Below are 12,257 nucleotides of genomic sequence, written 5' to 3'. Positions count from 1 at the left end.
ATGTTAGCATTATACAAAAGGAGGGATTTGAGTATGATTTGTAAGCTATTCAGATTGTATTAAGAATTGGTAGAAAAACTTAAAAAAAATTTGGCTTAGATACCTCTCCAAATATGTGTTTTGCTACATTTTGAAAGGTATTTTCAGGGATATTTAATCCATACGTTTCAGTGAGGCTACACGTAAATCATCCAAATGTTATTTTATTACAGCTATGTGATGTCTAAAATGCCTTTTGTGCTTTTAAAAATAGTCTTTCTATTCTTTTCTGAAAAGCAGCAGGTAAGTTGCCAAGAGTAAACAAATCAAATAGTGAAAGGTTTGAGTTCAGTTTGAAACGCTTATCCTATAATTTTTTATTGGGTTCTGAACTTGGCAGCACACATTCCCCATTCGTGCCTGCAGGGCAAAGTGAAAACAATTTGAACACTGTATTTCCCAACTGGTTCATTGACATTTGAGAATAATGTAGTACAGACAGAATCAGCATGTTTGGCAGGTGAGTGATACTTAACATGACCTTGGAAAGTTACTTCCCACCAGTTTGCAGAAGTTCATGGCCTGGAACAACATCGTACATATTACAAAACACAGGTATCGCTTCTCGGCCTTTTGGCTAAGATCAAGTGTACAAAATGCAGGTTAGGACAGACAGCCATCAGGGGATCCATGCTGAGGATTTATCTACTTTTCTCATTTATCTTTAGGTGGAATGGTTGAAAAATGAAGACATAATTGATCCCGTTGAAGATCGGAATTTTTATATTACTATTGATCACAACCTCATCATAAAGCAGGCCCGACTCTCTGATACTGCAAATTATACCTGTGTTGCCAAAAACATTGTTGCCAAGAGGAAAAGTACAACTGCCACTGTCATAGTCTATGGTGAGTGGCCCTTCAGGGTCTCAATCTAGTTCATGTCTAACTGCAGTTTCTCGTTGGCATCGGTAAAGCTAGAAGCCCTTTTTTTTAAATTTCATATTATTTGAGACAGGGTCTTGCTCTGTCACCCAGGCTGGCGTGCAATGGCATGACCATAGCTCACTGTAGCCTCGATCTCCTGGGCTCAAGGGATACTCCCACCTCAGCATCCTCTGGAGTAGCTGGTATTACAGGCATGCACCACCATGCCCGGTTCTAGAAGCTCCTTTTCAATCTCCATCGCTGCTTGCTTGCTGCTTTTCACAGGGGCAATGAGGTTTAATTGCTTTCCTGGTACTGATATGAAAGGATAGGCTCGGACAGCCTCAGCCCTTTCTCAGTCAGCTTCTAGGAAAGCAAAGGAAGCCTACCTGAGTGGCTGCTGCTTCTGTAAGCCCTCTTCTCTCCAGAACCTGCACCACCAAGATCTAGATTGAGTTCTAAAGATGAATATGCTTCTATCAGCCTGCTGATGTTTCTGTGGACCTAACAACCTCAGTCTTACCATTGCAAACCCTCAGAAAGCGGGAGCTGACCTATTCCCAAAATACATTAGAGCAATTTTAGCTTCTTATAACTCATTCTACTCACTCCATCAGAGGTGTGCAGAGTGAAGATAAGGGCTGCCTTATCTGGCCAAGTGGCCCTAATCCTAACGATATGCTAAAGTCCAAGGAAGCAACTTCTTAGGAAGCTTCCTCCCACACCCTGGTCCTTTCTAAGCCAGCTCATCTCTAAACCTATCAATTCTCTGGAAGTACTAAGCAATTTCATACCCCATTCTGATGTGGCACATATGCTTTTATCTCCCTGTGTGGTTTAGCACTCAGTTATTTTCTAGTCATTTCATGAGTAGATTCATCTCCCCAGCTAAAGTTAAGCTCCTTGATAGATTGAGAGACTGGTCTATATATTTACATATTTCTCACAATGTTAGACCTCTAATAGTTCCTCATATTATTGATGTTTTACTGTCTCAGAGGAAATTGAACAACCTGGGAAGTATTTAGAGGTTATGCTACCTGCAGAAGGATGTGCCCCTGCCTCACCACCTCTTAGAACATAATGACGATTTTTATCACTGTTTTAGTGTCAAACTCCATGGGCCTTGGAGTCTTATTGACTGAAGGAGGGAGAGCCACTGGCAAGTATGTGGTTCATGGTACAGTCAGTCATGTGTCACTTAATGATGGGGACACATTCTGAGAATTGCATCGTTAGGTGATTTCATCATTGGGCAAATATCATAGAGTGTATTCACACAAACCTAGATGGTATAGCCTACTGCACACATAGGATAGATGGTATAGCCTATTACTCCTAGGCTACAAACCTGTATACTATGTTACTGTACAGAATACTGTAGGGAATTGTAACAAAATGGTAAGCATTTATATATCTAAACATAGAAAAGGTGCTATAAAAATAAGATATCAAAGATAAAAAAAAAGATACACCTGTATAGGGCACTTACTATGAATGAAGCTTGCAGGCCTGGAAGTTGCTCTGGGTGAGTCAATGAGTGAGTAGTGAGTGAATGGGAAGGCCGAGGACATTACTCTACACTGCTGTAGACTTTATGAACACTACACTTAGGCTATAGCACATTTGTAGAAAAAGTAAAGTAATACACCACAATGTTACAACAGCTATGAGGTTATTAGGTGATAGGAATTTCTCAGCTTTGTTATAACCTTATGGAACAGACCATTATGGTATATGAAGTCTGTCCTTGACTGAAATGTTATGGGGTACATGATAGGACTGAAGGAGTTAAGAATTTGTCACCCCAAAATATGCCACTTGGCATATTGACTATTTTCTGCATTAAAGGTCCTTGAGAAACAGCAGGCTCAAGATCACTCTGATAGTCCTTCTGACTCTTAAAAGCAGGAGAGGAGATTTTCAGCTGAAAGATGGCTTCCCTATACTAGAAGGAAAGTAACATTCTTATCCTCAAGGACAGGAAGTTGAGACCACGGGGAAGTTACGATCCAGATAATTCTGTATCGATCTTATTAAAATAACTCTTAATCTTCTTTTAGCCTTAACACATAATTGAATTTTTCATAACTTACTACTCTTTGTCCAATTCAATATATAAGCATTCAACTATAACTGCATCTTTGGGTCTTCATTTTCTTAGGCCATGTAAAAGTTATATTAAGTAAATTTACATGTTTTTCTCCTGTTGATTTGTGTTACACCAATTTAATTCTTAGGCCCAGCCAAAAAAAATCCTAAAAGAACGAAAGTAAAATATTGCCTACCCCACAGTACCATTCAGATGGATGTGTGTTTATGAGAAGAGAAACCACTATGCTGTTCCAAAGGATGAATGTAGTACTGCTTTAAAAATGTCATTTTAATTACAGGAAAAATGGCACAAAAATTTTTTGATCCTCTGATTACCCTGAGGTTTAATTTCCTAGTCCAGATAATGGCTGTGTTGAATTGAATGCAATTGCCTTTCTTAAATCACAATAAAATATTTTCTTCTTCTTATCTCTTTTTAAACTGCCTGAAAGACTTGATTAACAACATTTGAAATGCAAGAAAGAAATGGGGCACAATCACAGCATGTGCCAGTCATAAATAACTAATGAAGGCAGACTATATATAGTTGTATTATATAGATGTTTAATGCACATGCAAATCTGCAAATCTCTTCCTATGTATATTATGCTTTCAATATCCATAAATACAATGAATGTGTTGTCTTTAGGAAGGATCAAACGCAAGTAACTTATTATTTAGAATTAAGGAAATAGCTTTGGACTAGGGTCAGGAATATTGGGTCATAGGAGTATTTCTGTCACTAACTGATCTTCAGAGGGTCTTTTAACCAGGATTCTCTGAGCCCTTGCCTCCTTCTCTGTAAATGAAGGGATAAACCTACGATCTCCAAAGACTTTTTCATCTCTGAAAATTTCTGATTATTCATTTCTCATTAAAATCCCAGCAGAACAGTACATATATCCCAAACCCCAAATATCAGCTTGCCAGTATGCTAGTAAGCAGTTTATACAGACAATTCCATGGCAGGGAATTTTGTAAACTTGAGCAGGTTAAGTTGCTTTTTGGAACACTAACTGAAACCCTACCTATCCACCATCTACTCATCCTTTACATTAGCTCCTAAAATAACTTGTCCAAGCCTCATAGGTTGGACTCAGCAGAACGCCATAGAAAACATATATATCTAACCAGTATTTCATATTTAGCAACTGTTTTATATATTTTTTGTTAATGTAATTTTTAGATTGCAAATATACATCCATTAGAGAAAATTTGGAATACAGAAAAGGTCAAAGAAGAAAATACCTATACCTATAATTCTGTCACCCAGAGATAGCATTTAAACAAAAATTATATGTATAATACTTGAATTTTCTTTTTTTTTATTTTTTTATTTGAGACAGGGTTTCACTGTCGCCCAGGCTGGGGTGCAGTGGCGCAATCTTGGCTCCTGTAACCTCTGTCTCCTGAGTTCAAATGATCCTCCCTCCTCAGCCTCCCAAGTACCTGGGACTACAGGCATGTGCCATCACACCTGGTTAATTTTTGTATTTTTTGTAGAGATGAAGGCTAGTCTCAAACTCCTAGACTCAAGCAATCTGCCCATCTTGGCCTCCCAAAGTACTGGGATTATAGGCATGAGCCACTGCACCTTGCATATACTACTAGTACTTTATATGTATACATAAGGTTTAAAAATAAGCATTATACATTGTTATATTATACATCTTTTATAATTTAAAATGTATAAATACATATTAAGTATTGTATACATATTATATAAAAATTATATACATATACATTATTATGCATAATGTATCCATAAACATTACTTTTATTTAAAACATACTGAAACATTCATGTATTATTTATTTATTTGGAGACAGGGTCTCACTCTGTTGCCCAGGCTGGAGTGTAGTGATGTGATCATAGCTCACTGCAGCCTCTACTCCTGGCCTCAAGGGATCCTTCTGCCCCAGCCTCCTGAGTAACTGGGTCTATATACACATGCTGACATGACCTGCTAATTTTTTTTTTAATTTTTGTGGAGCTAGGGTGTTGCTATGTTGCCCAGGCTGGTCTTGAACTCTTGGTCTCAAGCAATACTCTCTCCTTGGCCTCCCAAAGTGCTTGGGTTACAAGCATGAGCCACTGCACCCAGCCTCATGAATTATTAAATAGCCTTCTACAGTATCACTTTTAATGGCTGTCCAGGAGTCCATTACATGAACATATATGGCTGGCTTTGCCATTATCTTGTTTTTGAACATTACAGTTGTTTCCAATTATTCATCTTTATATTAAATAAAGTTGCTGTAAAAAATGTTTCTGTCTGTAAATATAACATTCATGATTATTCCCTATTGTATAGGTTTCTAGAAAACAAAATATTGGGCAAATGCTGTGCACATATAAGGTTTGTGTTACTTGAATGGCTAATACACTTCTTTAGTATCAGGAAACAGATGCATATACTAGTTGTATTATATTTTAGCTACAAGGAAATAATTTTGTTAGAAATTGTTTAATTACAATATTGTACAGACTCACATTATTGAAGTATTAAAAATATATATCAAAGTATTTTCTAAAGAGAGGTCTGCAGAATTGAATAGTGTGCAGTGTTACAGTGTAGGTTTTACAATCACATATGCTGACAGCTCCATCAGACATCATAATTGGCCTTTATACACAAAGTAAGTGTTTATTTCAATATCAACTAATCGCCAAGTAACTCAAATAGCCAGTCAACTTGTTTATAACCCCAGTACTGTAAGATTTTATTTTTTAACCAGGTTCACTGGTTTGTGCAAGTGAATAAAAATCCTTAAAACGTTGTAAAGTTTACATATGCTTAAAAAATCAATCTTTTTTTTAAGGCTAAATTATTTTATTCTGTTCCCATGCTATAGATTGACTTGCAGGCTTTTCATAGAGATGTAAACATTTATTATTTGAGACGAGCTGTCAAAAGTAATTTTGGAGCTTGACTAGGTGAGGAGATAGGTGTATTTTTTAAGAACACTGGCCAAAGAAAAGAGAACACATACAGTCCTATTTATTTTTCTGAGTAGGTGAGTAAATCTTGACAAACTTTTTTTTTTTCTCTGTCTATACAATAAAACTTTGGATAAAATGAGGTCCATGGTCTCTTCTGGCTTTGAAATTTTGGATTTTTATAATGGTCGCTTGGAAAATAACTCTTTGTTTACATATTGTGTCTGTTTTGTGTGTCCGTGTGTGTTGTGTATGCACACATGTTTAATCCACTTTTTACTGTTTGCCTCCTTTCAGTCAACGGTGGCTGGTCCACCTGGACGGAGTGGTCTGTGTGTAACAGCCGCTGTGGACGAGGGTATCAGAAACGTACAAGGACTTGTACCAACCCGGCACCACTCAATGGGGGTGCCTTCTGTGAAGGGCAGAGTGTGCAGAAAATAGCCTGTACTACGTTATGCCCAGGTAAATAAACCAGTCCTCTCATTCCAAGTATCTCCTATTATTCAAGAAACACGCTTTTAGAGAATAGATACACAGACTTTATTCTTGATCTGAATGTGTGATGAACATTATTTAAATCCATCCTACTCACTGTTTACATTGCTGGGAAATCAAGTATTTTCCTCCAAAAGAATACTTAACTTTGTTACCAAAACATGCAAAATTGTATAAAACAGGAGATTAAACACTACTGGATATAATCCCTTTATATTATTCAACAAAACTGCTGGGGCCAAGATTGCAGATTTTATAATTCAAAGGATTTGAATGGCACTGGAAGCCACATATTTTAGGAATAACAATCCTTGATCTTCAGAAAACCGTAGAAATTAATTGGAACTGAAATTTAGAAAATGTTTTAGATGGAAATATTTTATATTTGGTGTCAGTTTCTGGTGAAGGGCAAATACAACATTTGAAATGAATTATAAGGAATGCAAAGTTTTTTGGTACTTGGGATAATGGATTCTGAAACTACAATGCAGTCAGTTCTTTGTTATCTGTAAATGTTGGTCATCTATTTTTTTGAGTTATTTGCTGTAGTACCTACAGCAAGATTGCATGCATCTCTCCACCTCTTAGCATCTTTCTGTACTATCTCATATTGCTACCAGCTCTTATCCCTAGGTAAATCGAAGATAATATTTGCCAAAAGCAAAAACAAAACCCTTTAAAATGCCTCGTTATACAATATATTCCAAAGCTAAGCTAAAATTTTGAAATAATCCATAAATTTACTGCACTCATTGGAGTAGCTATTGTGTTTTCAATTTTATTGTTCAGATACACAGCCTCCTTACTTCTCCTTTTTGCCTAATTTGGTCGTGTTTATCCTTTAACCTTTATCTTTTAACCTTTCTCAGAGATGGGCTGGACAAATGAACTGGAGAGATATACATAATCTACACTTTACATTCCCAAGTGTTGATTTCCAAATGTCAAAACAGTCTCCCACAGTGAGCCCTTTGAGAGCTTTTATTTATGAAACAAATTTTGACACTTAGCTAGCTTAAAATTTCAGATTTTGTTTTATAGGAGCTGACTCCCACAATTAAAAATGCACTGATCAATTAGAGTTGAAATAGAAATGTGTGTGTGTGTGTGTCAGTGTTTTGGTACACTGGATTGGTGCAGGTCAAAGCAAATGTTTTTGCTCTAAGTAGTTGGGACTTGCTTATACAGCCAGTTCTGTATGACTGAAATATTAATGCTTTTCTCATTTTTCATGTGGGTATGTTTATAACCATATCCACATTATACATAATATATTTACATAATAATTTGAATATGAAATCACTTAGATTTCTCAAACTATGTGGACTATTAAAATGATATAATTTTTACTAATATGTAGATATAAAAGGTTAAGGTGTTCAATAAATGATGTTTAGCATTGTTTTACATTGAATCCTTGATCATCATAATTATATATTTCAGGGAAAATTAATATTTTAAAGCTCTTATTTCAACATTTTTATCCTATTTTTGTGAGAAGCTTAAGCTGCATTTTAAAGTGCGATTGAAATTTACTATATCTTTTTTCAAACTGAGACTTAAGTTGTGTGCTTTTAAAATAGAGATATCTACGTTCATTATCTTTGAAGTTGCTGACAAGCCAGCCACCAAAATTAGGAAGAAAGTAAGTCAGTTCTAAATGACTGAATCACAACAAATATTAGGGACTTACCTAAATTTTTTAAATAAAAATAGAAACAGAAACATCATCAAATAATAAATGAAAAATAATAGCGTGTTCATGAAAACATTACAGGTTTCAGCAGAATCAAGCAGGCCAGATGAAAAAAGTAAAATAAAAAGACTATATAAAATGTAGGTGAAAGAGAAGAGATAAATAGATATATACCAACTGGATGAATGAATGGAAGGTTGGATAGATTTCTTCTCCACGGTACCAACCTCTTCTCTGAATTCTCACATGAGCTTACTTTCACTGTCCACATGGCCCTAGGAATGAAGGAATCCTGGATCCAAAGAGAGCCCTCCTTATTTTCAATACAAAACCCAGAAGCTCCCCCATTAATAGGAAAAGGGAAACCATCATGGCCTACTTTTACATCGCTCCTGGTGACAACTTTGGATTTTGTATGTCTCAGTCAGCCTCCCTTGGCTTGGTCAATGAGAAAGCACTCACACACTCTATAGGAAAAGCTCACCAAACCCAAATGATGTAGAACATGCAGTTCCCAGCAATTGAAATGAATACAGTGCTTCTCAGTAGGGCATGCTTGTTCTTGTTTTGTTTTGTTGTATTATATTTGAGCTCTGCTCCATCCCTTAAGCAGCTGCCTCTCCCTCTGACCTCCTGCTGCATTTTTTCCATGGCAGTGGATGGCAGGTGGACGCCATGGAGCAAGTGGTCTACTTGTGGAACTGAGTGCACCCACTGGCGCAGGAGGGAGTGCACGGCGCCAGCCCCCAAGAATGGAGGCAAGGACTGCGATGGCCTCGTCTTGCAATCCAAGAACTGCACCGATGGGCTTTGCATGCAGAGTAAGTCAATTTAAGCAAACTGCAGACATTGAGGGGGCTGGAGATTGAACCATTTGGAGTTTTTTAAGGAAACATTAGAAATAAAGAATTCTTTGAACAACAATAAAATGCAATAACATAGCAATATTCTAGCTTGCTCTCAAAATTGGAAAAAGCGAATTTTCCAGGAACCAGAATAAAAAGTAACTATGTCCGGCTAACAAATGGCATGCAATATTGCTTTTTCATGAGCAAGGGGTGATTCAATCACTTATATGGAAGGGAACCATTACTTAGTTTTATCAGAAAGCACAAAAGAGCACTCTAAACTCCTCACAGAGTCAAAACAAGACTTCTAAAATGTAAGCCGTTTATTCTTAATTCATGGCAGGTACCTAACCCAAATGTCCATGGAGTGTAAAATAGATGTAAAGATGACAAACATTTCTGTAGGTAGATTTACCTTAGAACGAATGTTTAGTGAGAACATCTCTGCAACCTCTTGAAAATTCTGGGTTTGTATTAGAAATTATAATGCGGGTATGATTTAGTTTATTTAAAGGAAATAAATATTGATAAAGCATACATTTTTAAAATGAGTGCCGAAGATTGGCTCAGGAATGTAATGGGTGCTATAAGCTAGATATTCTCCATTTTTTTCACGTCTTTGTTCTTTAGATTTTCTTAATTAAGTGGTAGTTTGATTTCATACTTGCAAACTCTGACCCCTTTATTGAGGAGCCCTCAGATGTACACAGTTTACTATCTCTTTTCATGACCATAAATTGAGGTATTAAGAATTATTCTGAAATCATACCTATTCAGATTAATGGATCAAACAATGTGCTGTCTTTGGATCTGAACTAATGGTTGTCTAGTGTTGACATTTCTCATAATACATTACACATTGCTAGCAGAATACAAGCAGCTGAAGGTGTTTGTGCAAAGGTATTTGTATTTGTCATTTAAGAATAAAATATTTTGTTTTTACCACACTTATGAAATCCTGTTTACTTTTCAGAGTCTATACACACAGGAACCTTTAGAAAGATATCTTACTTAAAATACAAATAAACAATTATGTTGCTCACACAGAATAAAAATCCAATAGGCCTCTTATTTTTATGTTCAGGGTACACTGCATTCCCCGAGAACGGGCTGCTGCTGAGTGTATAAAGCACAGCTTCTGGTAATGATGTGGGGCCTGCCACTGTGAACCTCACAAGTTTGTACCAGAAATGCATAAATGAAAATCGGTTTTGCTAACCATTTATCTAGAGGTACAGAGTTTGTTTGGGTTGAGGATTAAAATAGCAACATACCACATACAAGTTAGTCTTTTTAACATTTTCATCACTTAGTATTTTTCCTTTACTCTAGAACAGACTGATTCATGCAATTGCAAAGTAGAAATAGTTGGACTTTTTCTATCTTTCTGCCTTTCACGTTCTTTCTCTCTCAATATACTATTTCAATCTTGGGTGATTTAATGCCTACTACTTCTATTGTGCATATTTGCAAATCCTCAGAACAACCTCTTTAACAAGGAATACAATGCCACGAGACAGAACCTTTTATTAGTCATAGAAAATGTCACATTTTAAATTATGATAAATACAAACATGATATATTCAAACTAAGACTTTCATGACATAGCAACCCCTTAGCTTCTAGATCATTTCTTAGGAATTCATAGAATTTTTTCCTTATGATTGGATATTTGCCAGTAATGATGGCATGAAGTGTGTGTCTATTGACAGGGAAGAGGAATGAGGCTATAGGAGGAGATTTTTTAGTTGTTTGTTTGTTTGTGTTTGTGTTTGTTTTTGTTTGTATTTTTATCACGTCTCTTGTTTGATGGAAACATTTTGCTGTTTGGGTTAAAATCATTCCATTTAAAGCTATTTATTTCTGCAGCTCTGATTTGCTATAGTAACAATCCCTACTAAGTCAATAAACTCTTTCATCTGCCCTCCTGTATCCACTCCAGTCCAACAGAGAATTGTAGTCTATATCACTATTGATTTCCTCAGTGATAAAACCACAGAGATATTCTGCACTGTGTAATTACAGTATTTTACAGTGAAAGCTATAGTTTCTGTTTACCAGTTAGCTTAGTGTATCTGGGACAGTATTACTGCCAAAGTCTTGTAAAAAAATAATATTGTTTGGCCATTATTTTGGAAAACAAAGGCTTCTAACAGTGAAAGTGCAAAGTTCGCAAGAGGGACAAGGTCAGTATTAAGAAAAAGAATGGGGGTAGAAAAGATAGCCAGAAAGTTGCAATCAGCAATTAGGAATTATCATTTAATATTTATTTCCTTTGGGAGAATTAGCGTCTGGAATGCATTAATAAATAGTCCTTCAATGATATCACAATGTTATCTCAAAATAAAGCTAGTCTACTTTCAGTGAACCAGGTAAGAACTACAACCTCTGAATCTATTCAAAATTGTATGCAAATAATTCTGATATAAATGTAGGTGTACTGCTAGATAGGAGAAATTCAGAGTTCATAATGGATGTTAGTAGGATTCAGAGTTACCTAGATAATGTAGCATAATATTTTTTCAAAAGCTAACTTGGTACTTAAGAGGAATACAATGTGAAATATATAGAAAATATTACTGTTGATATTTATTTGTTAATTTGTTCAAAACAAATTCAGATATATTTCCTTGTTAAGCACTTAATACAAACACCTTTGACTGAAAATATATTAAAATGTTGGATAAAATATTGCAAACTTAGTAGAGACATACATGTGCATGCAGAAAGAGAGAGAGAGAAAATACGTGGTCCAAAAGAAAGAAGATAGAGAAATCCTCAAATGCCAAAAATGAAGCTGCAACTCCAAGCTAGAGAGGTAATGGTGTGAGTGGACACCAATATAACCAGGAGAGGGGAGCTGGATATGGACATGGGTCCCAGGGACTGGAAATCAGGGTTTCAGTTTTGGCACAGAGAAGAAGTCCTGGCTTTGTGAGACCTAGACTTGGAAATAAGAACCCTAAAGAAAGCTGAAACTCACAAATGCCTGACCTACACCACAAGAAACAACTGTAACATTTTTGCCCACCAGCCAAGGGAAGACATAGAAAAAAGTGGCAGGAAAAGGGAAATGAAGACTTCATTTAAATAAAACCCATAGTAAAACCATAACCTCACCCTAGCTCTGGTATAGAATCTAAGATACAGTGCTAGAAGCAAAACACAAAAGATGTATAATTAAGTTTCTAGGACACCAGCAGAGCAAACAGCAAGCCGCTATCTAAGTTTCCTTTCATAAGGTAAGTTCATTAGTCTAAGACAAAAATAGGCCA

The 12,257-nt window shown here is 36.1% G+C and overlaps 1 protein-coding gene across 2 annotated transcripts in view; it reads left to right on the top strand.

Annotated features, from left to right (window-relative positions):
* Window positions 1-12,257, top strand: part of UNC5C (unc-5 netrin receptor C) — a 393,784-nt gene that overhangs the window by 303,510 nt on the left and 78,017 nt on the right. For both annotated transcript variants that reach the window (XM_009448053.5, XM_526636.9), the window contains exons 5-7: window positions 708-888; window positions 6,238-6,405; window positions 8,791-8,955. In XM_009448053.5, coding sequence (XP_009446328.2) covers window positions 708-888; window positions 6,238-6,405; window positions 8,791-8,955 — 514 coding nt within the window. The remainder of the gene's footprint in view (window positions 1-707; window positions 889-6,237; window positions 6,406-8,790; window positions 8,956-12,257) is intronic.

Source organism: Pan troglodytes, chromosome 3 (assembly GCF_028858775.2).
Source record: "Pan troglodytes isolate AG18354 chromosome 3, NHGRI_mPanTro3-v2.0_pri, whole genome shotgun sequence".
NCBI lineage: Eukaryota > Metazoa > Chordata > Mammalia > Primates > Hominidae > Pan > Pan troglodytes.
This window is presented reverse-complemented; position numbering and strand designations above follow the sequence as displayed.